At 37.2% G+C, this 20155-nt stretch overlaps 1 protein-coding gene across 1 annotated transcript in view; it reads left to right on the top strand.

Annotated features, from left to right (window-relative positions):
• The window catches only part of SEMA3A (sema domain, immunoglobulin domain (Ig), short basic domain, secreted, (semaphorin) 3A), a 58445-nt gene that overhangs the window by 11307 nt on the left and 26983 nt on the right, over positions 1-20155 (top strand). The window contains exons 2-5 of the mRNA XM_009580081.1: positions 12322-12464; positions 13640-13754; positions 13853-13922; positions 14987-15131. Coding sequence (XP_009578376.1) covers positions 12322-12464; positions 13640-13754; positions 13853-13922; positions 14987-15131 — 473 coding nt within the window. The remainder of the gene's footprint in view (positions 1-12321; positions 12465-13639; positions 13755-13852; positions 13923-14986; positions 15132-20155) is intronic.

Genomic DNA, 20155 nt, shown 5'->3' with positions numbered 1-20155 from the left:
AACAGGGAAGGAGAGATAACACTTAGTTACAAACCTGCATATTTAATATGGCATGTAATTTCCCAGCAGATCAGTTTTCATCCTTTTCAGGGTTTTAATTAATACAAAATCTTTTAGTAATTTTTCTTTATTTAATTCTGCAAACCCATGTTTCCATGATAGATACTGCTCCAGTCCCACTTGAGTAACTTCACTGGGTTCTTCTACAGGTTCCACCAGGCAACACCTGCAAAACAAAAGGGTGAAACAAATGTCACCACCAGCACCATTTAGCCATTTTGTAGAGCCTTATTCATGACCATGGTGTAAGGAAGAGAGAACAGGAAGAGAAAAGGACAAATGGGAGAGACAAACGGGTACTTATTTTTCACTTGTAAAGGTGGCATGTTCGACTAAATAACAGAGAAAATAAACAAAGAAGACCCAAATACCTTATTCACAGAATCACTGTTCTAAGGTATGATGGACAGATCAAAAAAAAAAAAAAAAAGCTTGACAAATGGTTCCTCATTTGATGCCTTTAAGTTTTGACAGAGCAATAGATCCTGAACTTCCCATTTTGTTGCATTGCCAAAGTGCTACTTCTTTTTTCCCCTTGATCTTTGGAACACCCTATATTACTTATCTCAGACTTCAATGCCGAGCTTTTAGGTTTCAAAGTGGTGTCAAAAGTATCCCATCCTTTTCTCTTCCATTGGATTCCATGGATTTATATCAATCTATCTTTGTTGAATAGCTGGCTGTTAGATTTTATTTTCTAAAAAATGGTGCTTTTACTGTATGGTGCTTTTACACATCAACCAGTAAAAAAGAAATGGTAAACTTTACGGTAGCATTTAAGATATGTCAAGGTATACAGGTATTCACCAGCTAATAGCTGATACTCAGAAGCAGTGAATGTCTCAGATAATGTGGTAGTGTACAGATAAATGACTATATTATTGAAATGTGGTAACACTGCTTTTAAGAATCTCAATCTGAAAAACAGCAGTGTTGTCTGAAAGTTTCCATACTCTTGAGAGTAACCCACCAAAACTGAACTCCCAGCTGATACACCTTTTTTAGCTCTTTTTTCCCTCTAGTCTCAGGTCCATATCACTGGCGGCTATAGGCTGAATGTTTCACATGTTGGGAAGGTGAGACATCCTGCAGTGTTATCAGGGAAAATTACCTCGTTCAAAGACAAGGGTTAAACTGTAAATCTTTGAGACCACTATCTCGTGTACAACATCCAGCAGAATTTGGTGTTCCTGGGCTCTTAGGGCTGCCCCAACCTACTAAGTAAATAAAGACAAAATAGTTCCCTTTCTGATTTATCTTTTAAAGTGGTAGGCTGGCCTGTGTTTTGGTTAGATTCCTGGATTATAGAAACAAGTATTTTTAATATATGTTTATATATATAAATTTCATTTCCTGTTGGTAGGTTTGTAAAGTTTTCTGTTCATGTAAATGCAGCAAGATTTGTAGGACGATTTTATTAGATGAGTTGGTATAAGAAGAAACCACATAACCTTTCAGGGACAGAGCTTTTTTACAGATAATCATTCAGAAAAATAGAACAAAAGTTATTTTAAAGACTGGATTCCATATTTTTGCTCCACAGCTCTTAGGAAATATTTGAAAGCATTCATGACAACACATTATCTGTGAATATGGCCATATACCTGTGGATTGGTGTTTATTGATTCTTTTGCTGCTGTTTGAGCAAAATTCAATACCTTTATAAATAGTAAAAAGTGTTCCACTGATGTCAGTGAAGTTAATCATATTTCCTGAGCTCTATGATAACATTTGACACATTTGTAAAATCTGACAGTCGCAGGGCACAGCTCTCTTCGCTTCCCCACCCCTTCGGTTTCTCTGAAGGAACTTCCACTAAAGGCGGAAAAAGCTCCATGAGAAGGAAAGGTGCACAAACCTTCCTATGAGATATTTTGCATGGACTAGTGAGTCATCAGCTTTTTTCACAAGATTGTGTAAATGGGTTGTCGTTATTAATACTCAGTTCTGCTCCATATTTGACATACTTTCAGCTTTTTTTTTTTGCCAGACCTGTTGGTAGAAAACATTTTTTAAAAAAATATTCCACGTTTTCCCATTTATTACAGGACTTATATTTTTTACTGCATTTCATTCTTTTATTACTTTTTAAATACTTTTGCTAAACTTTCTGCTAATTCCTCTCATGTATCACAAGCATGTGTGCTGTAAATTCCTCCCCCACTGCTTTTAAAAAATGTTAAAATTTTGAGTCTGATACAATGTTACTCCAAGAAGGTTTTCATTCTTAAAAGTCACAGTAATTACATCAAATATTTCTGAAATGCTGTCAGTGAATAAAAAAAAAGGAGGGTTTGCTTGTACAGAATAAAAGTGCATACCAATTAAACAGAGTTCGAGAACAACTTTCTGACAGAGCAGCGTAAAAGGTAATGTTGCAACTCCATGGTTTTCATCACACCTGTGCTATCAAATACTTTCTCCTTTTTTTTTTTTTTTTTTTTTTTCAATGAGCAGAACTAAGTTTCACATCATATTTCAGTTGGGTACAAATCCTGTTAATACCTTATGTTGACTGAAGCTAAATTAAGTTGGAATCACATATTATTCTCACATGACTACTGAAAGAGGTTGTCATAACTGATGTTATCATACTGAATACCTCAGGTTGTGCTGAGGGGTTTTGTTTCCGCTTACAGATGCCTTACTGCATTTTATGTTGCTGGGATACATTGACAGATCAGTTAAAACCAGTCATTCACCCAGCCCTTTTTTCAGTCTTTGCTGCCATCCCTCATTAATCTTACTTTAATGGATTTTGTGTCAAGTTGCTTTACACTAGCTGTAAAAGTTAATTATAACAACAAAAGCTTTTTCATAGTTTGACAAAATGACCTCAGTTTTGTGGCCAAATCTAAAGGATTTAACAAAGAAATTAAATTACAGGAGATTGGATAGGTTAGGAAATTGCTACAGGAGTGTTGTCTGCTGGATCATTCCTTGGGAACTGGCTCGGGCTGATGATCATTTCCCGATGAATGAACATCTCTCACTGAGAATTGAGATGATGGCAGAGTCCTGTCCAGTTTTTTGACATGACATCGGGGAGGAGATTGTTTTTACAACTACACAGCCCCTTCCACACACTTCAAATTGAACCTGGCAGTTCAAAATTTGGAAGTTTTCTTCCTATTTTGAAAAGAGATGATTTTTGACACAAAGGCCATATTTGTTCACAGTGTAGGAAGAAAAAAAAATTACTATATGCATGGACAAAGGGTCCTGCTGGAGACAGGGTTGTGCACAGATTTCTGACAGAGAAATCTTAAGAGTTTAGGTTTCAGGAGATTTATGGAGGCTGAAGACATACTTTGTCAAGCCACTGTTGTTCAGTTTGGTGTTTCATGCTTTTGCCAATCGTACTGCTGAAGGCTGTCCCACTTTCCCTTCAGTGAAATGTGTTTGCCTTGTTAATCCCCAGCTATTCCTCACACTCAGCCAAGGACTTGTCTCCTGCAACGTGCTGTGTCAGGAGGTTGGCTGATGGTGTTGCTGCGGCATGTTCTCTCTGCCTTCAGGACACTTTCTTGTACCCTCTAATTTCCAAGTTGCAAAGACGAAGAATATTCCATCCAGACATAATCACACGTCTCTCAGCATTCTGGAAGGCCTGAGAAAATCATGTTAGTGGAGAGGAACAGGTTTGGTCTCTGAGTTTTGGGTCATCTACCATAAACTGCTTGGGCATCTCCAGGGACCTGTGCGCCACCTGTGAATCTTCAGAGCTTACAAAAGGCAGGCCCGTAGCATGACTTTGATTGCCAAAAGTTTGTAACACCCCAAATCAGAAACATCTTTTGTTTCAGTGCCTCCATGCTCCACTTCCTCCCTTAATACATCATGTTTTAACACAAAGACTGTGATATTTAGGTTTTGTCACTCATCCAGAGGTCTAAAGATGTAGGTTACACAGTTAAGACACAGGCTTTCCAGTGTTTTTATTTCCAAGCATCAATGTCAAAAACTTCAGATAAATGACTGAGAGAGGAAGAAACAGGCTCTTAGCTGAAACTCTCGTTAGCTTTTTCTGCAGAGAGGTTAAGAAATACAGAAAATTGAGATTAAAGTATTCTTAAATGGAGACAATATGCTGCAAGCCTTCCTGTCTGTTCTGTGAAGGACACTGGTTTTCTCAGTTGCCCAATTATTCTCTCTGAGGGACAAGTAAATCAGTTTAAAATTAACAGTGTTGATAGATATACAACACCTTAAAACATAGTCAGCAATGGAAAAGAGGTGTTAATTTTGGTTGTTGTTCTGTAAAGAGATAATAATCACCTCTTTTAAATTAAATAGGGTGGGTTGATCATAAGCATTATTTTGTGAGAAATCTAATTTACGTTGAGAATTAAGCTATAATTTTACTGAACTTTTGTATTCACTTTTCTTCACCATATAATTAGTCATTACAGGGAATCAAAACTATTGTTGTCTTTTTAGAAAAAAGGCTTCAGCAACCGATAATTGCATCAGAGATCAACAGTTTCTTCCTTCTCCTTCCTGCATGAGCTAAAATGTTACTCCCAAGAAATACTCATACCGAATTGCGCCTCTAAGGCAAGGGAGGAGAGAGATCTCAGGGTAGTGGCACCTCCTGGAGATTTAAGCCTTGGCTGGTGCTCAGAGGCTTATTTACACTACTTTAGAGGAGCTAGGTACCGCAAATTAAGATTGCGCTCCCCTTAAAGTCACTTGGTACTGCAGCACTGAGGCCGGCTCGCCGGAGCTCGGTCCCCTGACTCAGCTGAGTAACCCTACAGAGTTCTTCATGTCTCCTTATAGCTACCCAGCCAGCCTGAGCTTATATGCCTTAGTATGTTATTGACACTCAGAACTGCGCTTCCCCTTCTTGGCTTTTGCCCCAACTATAAATCAGTAATTCCTTAAAAAAACCCACCACTTAATTCAGATTTAACGTCTCTCACACTGAGAGTGATCCATTGGTGACACTCAAGGTCAAAGGACTGAAAAGCCACAATGACTAGATTCCTGTTGCTGTGTATGTAAGATGTGGAGGAATTTACATGTGTAAAAGCTTTGTGCATCTTTTTTTATGTGTGTCTTTTTGCTTGTTATGTTGCTGTTGCATCCATGTATTGAAATGATGGAAGAATGATATGTTAATATTATTTTTAATACCTTTCATCCTTGAAAATCTGTAATCCCTTTATGTCACAAAAAAATTCACACAAGTCACCAGTGAAACAGAACAGCCAGAGTCTGCAGAGAGGAAGATGTTTTTTCCTTAATTCTGCAAAGAGTTTTGAATCAGAAAAAAAATGAAGAATATGTATGCAATTGAAATTACAAGAAGCCTTAGCTAAACCTTGAACTTATTAGCCCATATTATAACCTGACTATGTCACCAAAACTACTTTTACTAGTCTTTGAAAAATAATAAGAAAAACCAGGATATGACTTCTAAGAAGGAGAAACTAACTGTCATAGCTAACACAGTATTTTAAGTTCATCGTTCCTCAGCATCAGTCTGGCTTGACTCAAACCACTTGATAAATATCATCAGTCTTTAAAACTCTTTCTGATGAGAATTTCCATTGCAACATCGATGAGTGACCATAGTGCTTCTTACCCTGTGATAGCTGCTAACATCTCAATCATGCATGGCCTGCGTGTCACACATCCACCTCTGCCTACCCATAGCTTTGAAAACAGTGTCTTTAAATCACATCTCTACTCTGTGGTCTGTCCCTGGTACTACTCTCCATGGCAGCATCTAAAAGCAAGTGGCCACAAAACTCTCATATTAGCTCCGTAATAGCCACAAGTTATCCCTTGTGCAAAGAGCATTCCCACCCTGAGGATGTGGTCTGATGCCATCCGTGTCATTGAGGAGCTTCACTAAGCAGTGAATCCATGACAGCTCCACTGCATTTGCCTGAGTCATTGGCAACAAGAGAGATGTGAAAGTTGAAGAATTAAAATGAAGGGACTTTGGAAGAACATCACTGAAAGCTCTGGTGTTTTGTAAACTACATTCGAGTGTGTAAAACCACAAACCAACTTAGCTCTCTCATCACCGTATATTAAAAGCTTTGTCTTCTGGTGACGTTGCCGAGCGCACCCGTGGCAGACGGCTCTGCTGTGCACATTTGTGACTGGTGCTGCAAAGTCCTCTCTGTGGGTAGTAGAGCTCACTGTAATTTCAAGTTCAGATTTTCTGAGGACAGTGCTTGCTTCTCTGTGCTGGGTCTCAGTGGACGGGCACTGTACGTATTTATGAAGTCCTGAGTAGCTGTCTATTTCTGTTGTTAATTTTTTTAATTTCAGTTTCCCTAGTCTTGTTTCTTTCCTCAGGGCCCCAGTCACCCTCCAGTACTTTTCATTGAATTACAGCAATTGCAGTTTTACTGAGCATAAAATTTCCCTAGTTTCCTAGAATTTTCTTGCTGTGAACTGATAAATTAGTCATTTTGACCGTAAATATACAATAATAGGGGGATCTAGTTCGAACTCTTTACAAAACATTTCCTGAGAGAACTGCCCTTTGGCTCCTGTCACGCAATGAAGAGATGACCCCAGCTTCTCTTTCTTCAGCTTACTCAATCTTGACAGCTAAAGGTAATTTCTGTGCCTTCAAGTTTATAGATCTTCATTAAAATGCTAATACAATTCAGTTAGAAATCCAATTTCTGACTTTTATTGTTTCTTGCTATTGGGGGGGGTGTGTGTTTGTGCGGTTGTTGCTGCTAAAGAGCAACATTTGTAAAAGAACAAATGCAGATTGATTTTCCTTAGCTTTTTCTCAACCTGAAGTGCTGAGACAAGCAAAGCATGTTTCCATTACTTAACTAAGCAAACAATGGCATATAAATCATAGAGGCAGCTGGACCAAGGTGTCGTTTTCATAAAGAGCCAGATTTCTCCTGAAGGACAGTTTAATGGGCTGCTGCCAGTGAAATGTCTGCAGAGCTGGTAATTGCAGGAGGGCACACAAAAAGTGGCACTAGAAAGGTGTCGTGTGGAAGCTGAGAAATAGCCCCACAGCCAAGACAACTGGAAAAAGGAGACTGAAAAAGGTGTGTGCTTTAATAATTTGCTTCTTGAGGCTGATTTTTTTAAGTGAAAATCTAAGTTTTTATTTTTAGCTTGTTCACATTGGCTGCAAGATCAGAGAAGTGTTTTTAGCTGTAATTTTATTTTGATCATGTTTATGCTGTGGCTTTGTTTCTCCTTTGATCATGCTTAAACATGTTTCAGACATGTTTGTTTGATGTATGCTGTTTTTTAAAGCACTCTTCCACGTTGTCTGCTTGTGTTTTTTTAAAGCAATGAATCATTGCAAAATATTTGCTGTCAAATTATTTCTTAAATTAATTTTCCCAAAACATGCTTTCTGGACTTTTAGCCAATGGGAGACTGCTTTTAAACAAGAAAGTGTTGAACTATTGTAACAACATTTCTGAGAGCTTCACAGATTGGAGACAGTTTTAGGGTTGCAGAATACCCCATAATTCATACACAGAAATTTGAAGCCATCCTATCTACCCACGATAGCTGCAGTACACCGACTTTTACAGTTGTCACCAGTGGGTTTGGATCAAAGTCCCACTTTCCATTCAGTAAAACTTGCTTGAAGTTCATTCCAGCACTTATTCTGTGGCTGTGTTAAATGTATGAAATAGGTCAACCCGGACTGAATTATTTTAAACTTCCCATGGGGACCCCTTGATACCAAACCTGTTTAATTTTGCAGGGTAAGTCAGGGCAGTCTCAATACTTGAATATACACATTCATGGATGACATTCTTTCTTCTGCTGCATGGGTGAGCAATTAGGAGAATCAAGGAGAAGTCCCTCGTCTGTGGACAACATCTCCCTTCCCTTCCTCAAAGAAAAGCAATAAAAAAATGCTATGTAGTCCATGGAGAGCGCTGTGTTGCGTGACTGCCGGCCATCTGGCTGATTGATTCATCATGACCCTAAACAGTTAGTTCTAAGCATGGTCGGAAGCCCTGGAGTTAAATGCAAGTGTGCATCAAGCCTCAGGCAAGTCAAACAGCTCCTCTGCTAATGAAACAATAAAGAACACACTACAGATCACTAGTTCACACCACCCACTTCTTAGCTTTATAACCTAAGAAATTATCAACCACGTTTCTTTCCCTTTCTCCACACATATAATCATGATGTTGCTTTTATGATCATTATGTTCATTCTGAACAGAAATGAATCTATTTCTATATGCAACAGAACACATGTGGCCTGTTCTTCCTTTATTTGCTTCATTGCATAGGCATAGATCTGTTATATGGAAGAGGGGCAAAAAACCAAACACCACCAGGTAACCAGAGCAAGGGCCCCATAACATGAAGAACCACTCTTTTATTGACTAAAACATATCAATTTAACCAGATAGACAGCAAAATAGCCTGAGGTTTGCTCAGTAAGAAACACCAGTATTATTCAAAAATACCTATTCCATGATGTACAATGGACGTGTTCTAATATGAGACTGTGTGAACTGCTTTATTTTCAGGGATGTAGTTAGGATTATTAATCACTAATTGAAAATCTGGATTCATCCCAGATGACACTGGTAAGAAATATATACAAAGCATATTCACATGCGCTCTGGCTATGGTGTTAGTTATACCTGCCTTCCTCACACCCTTCTCCTCTGCTACCACTCTGACAGAATTATTTGAAATATGTATTTTCCACTTCTTAAACTATTTTGCTATCATTCTTGCCAGACTCTCTTACTGTTTCTAGGTTCACTTGCAAAATTATCAGAGGGAAAGAAAAGAATAATAACATGCTAACCGAGGGCAAGTTTATATAACCCATACTACATCAGCAATATTATTGACTCAAATGGGACTCCCCACAGTATCTTCATAGGCCAATGTAAAGTTAGATTTTTGATGCCTGATAATATAGTGATTTATTTTAGAATTTGATATCTTGTGATTTACAAAACCCATTGTGCTAAAAACAAATTATTCAACCATTTGGGAATGTATTTAGGTTTTGGTTGAATGATTTTTTTTACCCTTTTCATTAAGACCTTAAGATTGTAAAAACAGTGTATTCAGACAAGAGATTCTCCAGACCCAGTAGCCCAGACCAGTGTCTACTAATGGGTATCCTCTTTCTCTGATGTATCCTTGCACATGCTGCGATGCAGGAATTTTCAAGCTGAAGCCTTGTCTTTCTTGTGATACAAGTTGTGTTCAAAGCCCTCACAGATCGTATATGAAGTAACAGATATTTACCATGGTATAATATAGTCTAGATATTATTTATCTTGGGCCTTGTGTCAGTGTAACTTGAAGGCTATTAAATGCATGCTAGAAAGAAAGGAAGTGAATTTAGTAGCTTAATTTACTGGGGTTCGGAGTGGAGACCTTAAGCTGTTTACAGATTTTTGATGTTTTCAGATGTCTAAAAAGATTTATTTTAATAAACAATAGGTAATAGACACATTCCACAGAGATCTGTTCTGTGGCCTGTGTTGTTCAACGTGTTCATAAATAACCTGAAAAAGAGGTTGAGCAGCAGGATGAGAAAATTTTTCACACGATACTAAGTTATTCAACATAGTGAGACAAAGGAAGACTGTGAAGAATTACAAAAGGATCTTATGCAACTGGGTAGCTAAGCAATCAAATGACAAATTAAATTATTCTTGATGAATGATGTAGTGATAAACCATGGGGAAAACCATGAGGAAAACATGCCTATCTTCACGTATAAAACGATGGGCTGTGGACTGAGCATGAAGAGTGAGGTTCTGGGGTTATGGCAGATAAAGCTCCATGAAAATTTCAGATTACTGCTTAGGAACTGTCAAATCCATTTTAAATGTTACGAATTAATAGAAAAAGAACAGAGAATTCAACAAAGAGCATTGCTATAGCCCTTGTATAAGAGCACAATTGATCCACATCTTGAACACTGTGGGTATTTCCAGTACAGGAATTAAGAGGCACCAAATGAAATTAGTAAGATCAATGTTCAAAACACAAAATCAGAAGTAGATTTTAGTTCATTAGATTGTCTACGTGAGGAACAAATTGCAAAAGGACACTATGAATGCTGGAAATTTGCATGGGTTCAAGAAGAGTCTAGACAGATAACTGGATGAAAAATCTATTGAGAGTTACTAAGCACGGGGAAAGCAACCAAGCTCAGGGAATCAGCTACACTGAAAATAGTTGGAGGAAGGGAGATTATTCTGGGAGAGTATTATTTGTACTTAACATATTCTTTCTTTGTCCCAGATAATTACTTCTGGACAATGTTGGAGTCTGTATATTGATCTAAGTAAACCTTGGTCTAAGCCAGTATGGTCATTCTCGTGTACTGTGTATACACACACACACAGAGTACACAAGAATATATATATATACACACACATATATATACACACACAGAGTACATGAGAATATACACACACACACAAAATTATGCAGTATGTACTTATATAATAGAAACATCTAAACACATACATGCATATATATAAATATAACAAAATATGTTTCTTACAAACACTGCCATCTTTAATAAGGCAGTGTCACAGGACAGCTAGTGCAAACTGGCAAAACAAAGTACAGTTCATTATTTCCATGACTATATAGCAATAAACATACACTGAAAAGATGTTAATGCATGACACTAAAATAGCTTATAATTTCACATAGGAACAGGACTCTGAGTAGTTAAATATAGTTTACAGTTAATTATCCCAGCGGGACATAAAATGGTTCTAAAACAGATTGGTAAATCTGTTGGATATGCCCATGCCTTCTTTTTCCAAATATAGTGAAATATACCAGCTGAAGTATCTCTGTAAAATACAGTGATGAGCCAGATTCACCACTGGTATGAATTTACTGTTAGGATTTCTATAAAATTCTCTCCCAAAACTTCTTTCCACCTTTTTTTACATAAATCAGTCTGCATTATATGTATTTTCATTTGTTGATGTATCTTCTTTATCACCAAATAATGTTGTCACTCTAATTGTCAAATGTGGCCAGCAGGAGTAGGGAGGTGATCGTGCCCCTGTACTCGGCCCTGGTGAGGCCGCACCTCAAATCCTGTGTTCAGTTTTGGGCCCCTCACTCCAAGAAGGACACTGAGGTGCTGGAGCGTGTCCAGAGAAGGGCAACGAAGCTGGTGAAGGGTCTAGAGAACAAGTCTTATGAGGAGCGGCTGAGGGAACTGGGGCTGTTTAGCCTGGAGAAGAGGAGGCTGAGGGGAGACCTCATCATGCTCTACAACTACCTGAAAGGAGGTTGTAGTGCGGTGGGGGTTGGTTTCTTCTGCCAAGTAACTAGCTATAGGACGAGAGGAAATGGCCTCAAGTTGCACCAGGGGAGGTTTAGACTGGACATTAGGAAAAATTTCTTTACTGAAAGAGTGGTCAGGCCTTGGAACAGGCTGCCCAGGGAAGTGGTCGAGTCACCATCCCTGGAAGTATTTAGAAGACGTGTAGATGAGGCGCTTAGGGACATGGTTTAGTGGGCATGGTGGTGTTGGGTTAATGGTTGGACTCGATGATCTTAGAGGTCTCTTCCAACCTTAATGATTCTATGATTCTATGATTCTATAAATAAAGATTTTCTATGAAAAAAAGTTCTTTAAAAAATAACAAGACACAGTATTTCAAAACTTGAATAGAAATTCACAAATGCATTTCTCTTCTGAAAACGAGACAAAAATGTTGGGGTTTGTGGTATCATAGTGTGAAAGTAGACAATATCAATCAAAACTGTATTTTTTAACTCAATTTTTTTGACAGCAACACATTAATACTTTTCCAGATGTAAAATACTTTCTTTATATATTCTTCATTATTGTTAAAATTTGGAATATTACATTTATCTCAATAATTCTCTCATTTTATGGGCGACACATACAGAAAGATTATTGACCAAAGTCAAAACATCCAAAGAAACAAGAAAAATGTCAGTAATACATACATGGAATTAGGAAGCCATGCTGTAATGTTATACAACCATTTATAAAGAGATTTCATGAATGTTTAATTGCTCCAATAACAAAGTTAAGATCTGTTTATTAAGTATCTGTAGCAAACACCTCTATGTATTAAAAATAAGAGGAATGTAAATACTTGTCGTATATTAATGGGTGATGGTGTACCCAACATAGATATATTTGTCATTTGGTGCAAAGATTGATTCTTGGGAAGCAAACTCACAATTCATTTATATAAGGAGGGCAAGTGATTCAACTCATGGAGTAGTAACATGCACAACGGCATTGTCTTCTCAGATCCTAGATTTATTAGTGCTCACCTGATACCAGAGAGCGACAATCCAGAAGATGACAAAATCTATTTCTTCTTCCGTGAAAATGCAATTGATGGAGAACACACTGGAAAAGCCACTCATGCCAGAATAGGGCAGATCTGCAAGGTAAAATGATGATTTCTTCATGTGAGATTGAATACACTTGCAGGACGCTTTGCGAGTGATTTTAGAAAATACATTTTCTTGCCTGTAAACTATTCAGTATTAACACTGGCATTGTACTAAAGCAGAGACCATCCCAAGTGAAAAATAGTTAGGGGATAACTCACCCAAAGGTATACTACTCAGTGTTTCTCTGTTCGGGGAAGCTTCACAAACTACGTTGTTTTGTTTAAAAAGTCATAGGCATCTTCGGAGACTTAGAATGTATCTGCAAAAGAGAGAATCTTTTACAGGAAATGTGATACTTCCAGGTAGGCCAAAAACATTTGAAGAATTTACTTTTTAAAGAAATGTTAATACCTTTCCATTCCCACACTAGTGAAAATCTTTAAAACAGAGGCAAAGGAAGATTTAACGAAACAGTTGTTTAAGCTTAGCTGTAGAAATAGGCAACCATTCAGAAGACCCTTAATGGCTTCAGGTTGAATTATTCATCCACGCTGATAAACATCCAAATATTTTTCTGACAGACTTTTAAAAAGATTTTTTACAAATGAAATGATATTAATAAATGTTATAACTTTGGCAAATGTGATGTTTACAGTAAAATTTCATGTTAATCCATAAACACAATTTCAATTTATCTCCTCAAATCCAGAGGTAGCTGCTTGAAAACCAATTACCAAGTATGGAGTCCTTGGTGCACTTTAGTCATAAGTTTTGCAGCTATACAACTGGTCCCACTGTTCTGGCATTTTTACCTACTTTATTCACTTGCAGCTTGCATTTCTACTTTGTTGCTCCCCAGTTAAGAATAATAAACTCCTTAAGCTTTACCAGGACATGGCAGCCTGGGAGCTCTGGAGCAAAATATTCTGCCTGTCTGTCTTTCTCCAGTGTTATGTATGTATTACAATATAGAAAAAGGTTTGGGTTTTTTTGGTTTTGTTTTTTAAATGATGTGCTACTATGAAATATATAGCAATACAATGTAAAATAAAAGCAATTCGGAATTAGTGTTTTTGACAACATAATAATACTTTTGTATGTAGAAGGTGAATTCTTTTCTCTGTTTTCTATAAGTAACATCTTGTGGCTATTTACTATATTTTCTCTGTATTCTGTTGATACTTCAAAGACTGTTACTAGATGTTAATGCAAAATACTTTTGTTATTAGAATGACTTTGGTGGGCACAGGAGCCTTGTTAACAAATGGACAACTTTCCTCAAAGCACGTCTGATTTGTTCTGTGCCGGGACCCAATGGCATTGACACACACTTCGATGAACTGCGTAAGTGGCAGAAATGGCTTTGAATACAGACATGTTTTCAGGTATTATCCATATGAATTTAACTTAGTTTTCTTTTCTGTCTCTTGTTATTGTTACAGAGGATGTGTTCCTAATGAACTCAAAAGACCCTAAAAATCCAATAGTCTATGGAGTGTTCACAACTTCCAGGTATAGAACGTATCATTTTACTTGCATGGAAACTTGGGTGGCTGCTTGTTTTAAAGAGCTCTCTTTGTTAAAAATGTTTTTAAGAAACACAAAATTTTCTTAACCTTTGAACTGAGAAGTCAGTGGCAGTGAGAAGTAATGAATTAAGTTTCTTTTCTTCTGAGCAATGTACATCATCACTCTGAAGCTAGTAATCACAAAGTATCAGTTTCTCAGGCTGTTCTTGCCGTTGAATTGGCTTTTTATAGTGGGGACCAGAATTTGTAGCCCTTTCCACACAGACCTGGAAAAACATCACAAGCATAAATATGCTTGCCTAGGGGCAGGGCAAAATCTGTGGTGTGAGAAATTGGCTACTCAAGGAGATATTAGTAAAAAATATTGCTGAAATCTGGAAAGTTTAATGATCTTTCAAAAGTTCTGTTATTAAATCACATACAACTGTGATTTGAATGTTTTGGTTTCATTGTGCTTTCACCAAGAACAAAATTGTACTTGTAGCTTTGGCCTGAGGAAGGTTTGCAGTACTGGTTGCATTGCCACATTTATCTGTGAAGGGCAAAAGTTTTAGTTTCTAAACAGAAAGAATGTTTCTAGTGATAACCAGGCATAGAAGAGGGAGATTTACAAGTCCTTACTGTCTTGTCTAAGAAATCTCAAGGTAAGAAACAACACTGAAGTTTGTGTGTGTGCTGCCTAAAGGACGGAAGAGACTGCTAAAAAAACAGAAAAATGCAAAGTGTAGGAAAGAATTGAATAGTCCTCTAGGGACAGCCCCGTTGAAGTTAACTCAAATTGGGGCTTTGGCCTTCTGGGGACAATATGTTTTAAATAGTGGAATAGCAGCCATCTGCTTAGGAAAACGTCTGAGAGATCGTATCGGTTATGCTGAACTTTCACAGGAGGTGAGTTAGGATTGCTCTGAGAGCATGTCAGAGTTTTGATAATCAGCACATGCAATAAATTAGAAAGCAACAAGCTGCTATTCCCATAGCTCTTCCACTCGATTAAACCGACTGATAATTTAAAGAACCTGATTTCATTTCTTCTCCCCTCATTTTTAGTAATATCTTCAAGGGGTCAGCAGTGTGTATGTACAGCATGACTGATGTGAGGAGGGTATTTCTTGGTCCCTATGCCCACCGAGATGGCCCAAACTACCAGTGGGTTCCCTACCAAGGGCGAGTGCCATATCCACGCCCAGGAACTGTAAGTACCCTAAGAAATATAGTAGTCTAAAAAGGGAAAACTATGGAAAATATTTTCACACATTACATGGTCTTTGAGCTGAGATCCAGGAAAGAAACTGAAAAAGATAACGAAATGGATAGGGTGGCAGAAGGGAAAGCTAACAATTCCTCCAGGTCCAAAATGTACTGATTTTCTTGTAAAGTATGAAACTGCAATAGCAACTTCATTTGGATTTTAATTTTGGCATTCATATTAACAACTTCAGCAGAAGTTTGAGCAATGGCTGGAGAGCCTTACTGAAAGGCAAATGTTTAATAAATTACTCTGCATTATCCTTTCCTTGGAATTTGTCTTTGTTCCAAATATTGGCTGAGCCATTCTCAGTGAGAATGAACAGAAAACAGAGCATCCGCCTGGCTGTTAAGAAACTTTCAATTGTTCTCGACGTTAAATCTAGTACAATAAGAAAGATATTTCTGCAATGGATGATAGAGTGACTATAATAGTTTCTAACTTCCACTGGCATTTTTTAAAATCTATGCTTCTGCCTGTTTCTCTGTTTCTATTTTATGAATGACTAAAATATCAGTGTATGTAAGACATCCATATTTACAATTCCCAACTGATGTCATCACATTCTAGAAATATTTAACTGCCTCTGAAATTACCAGTAGCTTAAGAAGATGGGACATTTATGAAAAAAGCATTAATTTTATACATTTGGGGTAGCTCCTTAGCTAGTATAAACCAGCCTGGCCCATTTAAGTTCTGAAATATCATTGCTGAAGATTAAATTTATGTGTACACATGTATACGTATAAATACATAAATGTAAATGTAAATAATGTATCTGTCTATAATATTCTTTTAAAAATCTCCTTAAATATAAGGCACAAAACAAACCAGGAATATCTCTGATCCTTTCTTTTAAATCATCAGATTTTCTACTTTTGTCTGGTATGTTTTGAAGTTGTTCTTTCAAACCTGATCTTTCAACTATCTCCAACAGTTAGACAATATATATGCTCAGCTAATGAAAATGACTTCCTAAGTAAAAGAAAACAGTGGCTCCCTGACAGCCAGATTCCTCAGCGCTCCTCGCTCCCTCACTGCAACTGCTAAAGGGATTCCTAATTTTTTCCAGAGATAAAATACAACCTCTGCAGCATAAGAGAGGTTTCATTTCTCATTTGATGCTGAACTTTTTTTTTTTTTTTTAATTACTATAGTTAATGCTGATATGTCAGAGGGTTTTTTTTTGAACTTGTATTGTTTTACATCCCTGTGGAAAATATGAATGAGTAGGTATTTTTGGTATTTCTTGTATAGCTAATGTCATCTTCTTTTCAGTCTGACAGACTTAATAAGTAAGTGTTCATTATCCTGTTTATTTATATTCCTCTTTGATTCCAGGATTGATTAACCTTCCTAAACAAAAACAAATAATAGATATTATGTAAAAATACAGACAAAGAAGAATGTTATATGTTTCTATCACAGAAATAGACTGAGATAAAGAACTGACTGCTGCACAGTGGCTCTGTTACATTCATTCCTCAGCAGAGATCGGATGCAGCTCTATTGAGGTTCTGAATGCACAACTCAAATATTTGCCCTAGAGACTGGCAACACAGCTCTGCCTGCCTCAGAGCCTGTGGGTTATTCCAAGACTTGTCTGCGGGTCTTGAACTGAGATCCATATGGGAGAAGAATAACTTGATCAAATTCCCAAGAACAAGCAGAAAAGCAGGGACCCGAATCCAGCCCCTAATAAGTGGCTAAGTGACCTAAGCCACCAGATCTTCAGCCAAAGTAGAAAAATACAGTTCAGTTACATACACTTTTCTTTTTCTGGCTACCCTTTCAGAATGGATTTTACGCTTACAATTTCACTATAATGTACTAAGATTCACAAAGAAAATGTGAAGATGTTCAGATTTCATTGTAAACATTTTTCTTGCCTAAGGGCAAATGTGATCCCAAATTATACAATTCTACGTAGCCCTGCAGTCACATCATGCAGTGCAAGAGGCCATGCCGCTGTAAATGATCTTAATTAAAGAGTGACTGAGGCTATCAGTTTCTTCTCGCCCGCTGCCAGTGACTCTAATCCTGGTGTCTACCACTTTGAAAAAGATTTTATTTTCCCCTCATAGTTGCTAAAATCATTCTATTTTATTAGTAGGATAAAACTGAATTTTAAAATGAGAGACATTTCTGTCTGAAAAGAAGCTTTTTGTTTCTAAAGTGATAAAACTGGATGTGTTTTCAATGATTTTGAAGACCTGTTGAGAATAAAGAAGAAAGGATTTTGAAGTTCCTTTAGATGTCAGACTTGTGGCTTCCTTTTCCAAGAAACGGGGAAAGGGAAGGGAGAAAGAAAGCCCAAGCTTCTTACAGTGATTCAGTTTCAGATCTCATTGCAGTTAAACAGTGCTGAATTATCTGAAGAATTTAATAGGTGAGGTGCCAGTAAACTTCTTGAGCATCTGGTGGCTTGCCCAGTACAAGTAAAGAAAAAAGAAAGTTAATGGTTCTTTTCAAAGGTCAGAAAAACTTTGTAAACAATTCTACATCAGCTTCACATTTAACAAAGAAGTTTCCAGGATTTTTCCTTTAAGATCTATAGAACTTTTTCTTTTTTTTTTTTTTTAACCTTTTAATAATATTTGGGAGAGGAGGAAGGATTTTGGATATACCTCATCTTGAATGTGGTACCCCATCCTGAATTCATATCTGACTTTCTGTGAACTCAGCTACAGAGCTCAAGTTTTCTCTGCTTCATAGTACCAACAGTCTATCTTCAGTTATGACCAAAGCACTTTTTGATCCTACCAAAATGTAGCTATCTGTTTATTCTGTTGGATTCCCTTATAGGCCAGCTAGGGGATAGCCTAGTTACCTCCTCCTGACTGATCAAAACCCCTGACATAGCATACTGGGGGCTAACAATTGGAAGTGGATGTTAAATGCAAGACGACTTTGACTCTACTTGAATCCAAGATCAAGCTCGTTTCTCCAAACTTTTTCAGGATATTTGTATTCATGCCTATCTTTTGGCACCTGAAAACTTTCTATTTCCTTGATATCAGTGGGATTGATTAGGTATATAAACATGAGTTCTGATGAAGTGCCTTGCCAATTAGCTTGACCTAGGCCCACAAATATCAAAAGCAGTCCTGTCATTAGCATCAAGGATAATGTCTTTGTTGTGTACCGTGGTTTTGTGACCATAACATAAGTCAACATGACAGGACTTTCCTCCTCAGGACAACTATTCTATTCTATTCTATTCTATTCTATTCTATTCTATTCTATTCTATTCTGCTCTGCTCTGCTCTGCTCTGCTCTGCTCTGCTCTGCTCTGTTCTATCTCCGACTTTATGTGAGTTGAGATTCCTCTGCAAGCAATTTGCACTATGGATGGGCTAAATCTCACCTACTGATGGTGCCCACTTCACTCCATTGAAAAGGGAGGGAGTTATAGCAGTGAGAGTTTGATTTCATCTCAGTAAGTTTCCTAAAGTGGGGTGGGATGAATGTGAGCCTAGTCCAGGTACGCACTTTAAACGTTAGACATAAAGACACAAAGTTACTGTTATTTTTTTATTCTCAGAAAAGCAGGGGATCCAAGGAGTAATCTGGCTCTTAGAATTGGGAGTCTCAGTTAAACACACAGAACTATGACACTAATCCTAGTTTTATGATTTTTCTGCATAAAATATATCTTGGTCAACATTGCTGCAAGTAAAACCCTTTGTTAGAAAATGATCCAGAAAGTAACTATTCAAGCAATTGAAACACAGCTGAAATTAATTTATTTAAAATTGAAATGAATATTCATTTACTGTTTTTTTCAGTGTTTGCCCAGCTGCATTTAACAATACTTAGTTCTTGTGTAGTGATTTTTATACTTAAAGCACTTTACATATATTATCTAATTAATCATTATCTAATTAATCTGAGTAATTAGTATTGAACTGTAGTTAGAATATTAATCGAGATGTAAAGCAAAGTTAAAATTGAAGTGTGGAATTTTAAACACAATTTTTGAGACAGACATGGTTTGGCCAATGATTACAAAAAGCCTATCTGATTTTCTCTTTGTAATATTTCTGTACAAGACAGCAAGAACATACAATAATAAAAAGGCTGGAAAATGTTGACACAATAAAGTAGATAACTAACTTGCTTTCTGCTTAGTCTGCTCCACATGCATTAATCAAATATTCTCCCTCCCTCCCTTCCTCCCTTCCATACCGTGTAATGGAACAGAATGCGGGAATTTGCTTACTAACAAATATGCCAAAAAGGGACAATTTACACTTTGTATGTCCATGCTGGAAGCGTCCCTTTGCTGAGTATAACAACTACTCCTTTTGACAACATTGATTTTTTAATTTTGTTTCTGATGAATTATTAATAATTTGGATCAAGGTGATAGCAAAGGCAATTGATTTCTTCTGCTGAGCATCCTGCAAGGTCTGGATTCTTGGTTAATAAATGTTGTCCTCTAGGTTTTTAATTTAATTGGAAGATATTCTATATGTGGATATGAAGGGCAAATTATCTAGGACATTTTAACACCAGCTGTTTATATTTCAGGTTCAAATGCTGCAAACATAATTATTGTCAATTGGGTTTCAGAGTTTTATATGTCTTAAATAGGTATCTGAACAGATTGGGAGTGAGGAACACCAAGTTCTTTTCTGAGTATCTTCGGACTGGTGATTTAACGCCATTGTGGCTCATTTTCTTCATCCATTCAACATTACTAACACATTACTAATGCTTATGCTAAAGTAACCTCTAATTGTTCATAAAATACTTATCAATTCTACAGAAGAGGTGAGGACAAATGGTGGTGATTAGCCACAGTCCTTGAGTCTCCCCATAGGGATGTGTGATAGATGAAAGTCAAGGAACATTTTTGTGGCTACCAAAGCCATGGTCTTACCTCTCCTTCCCTTTTCAGCCTCTGTTTTTTGCTCACAGTGGGAGAATGTGAGCAAAATGTGAAAAGCAGAACCCTCTGCTTTCAC

The sequence above is a fragment of the Fulmarus glacialis genome, unplaced genomic scaffold, assembly GCF_000690835.1.
Source record: "Fulmarus glacialis isolate BGI_N327 unplaced genomic scaffold, ASM69083v1 scaffold5296, whole genome shotgun sequence".
Classification (NCBI taxonomy): domain Eukaryota; kingdom Metazoa; phylum Chordata; class Aves; order Procellariiformes; family Procellariidae; genus Fulmarus; species Fulmarus glacialis.
Note: the sequence above shows the minus strand (reverse complement) of the source record. Positions and strands in the feature narration are given on the sequence as shown.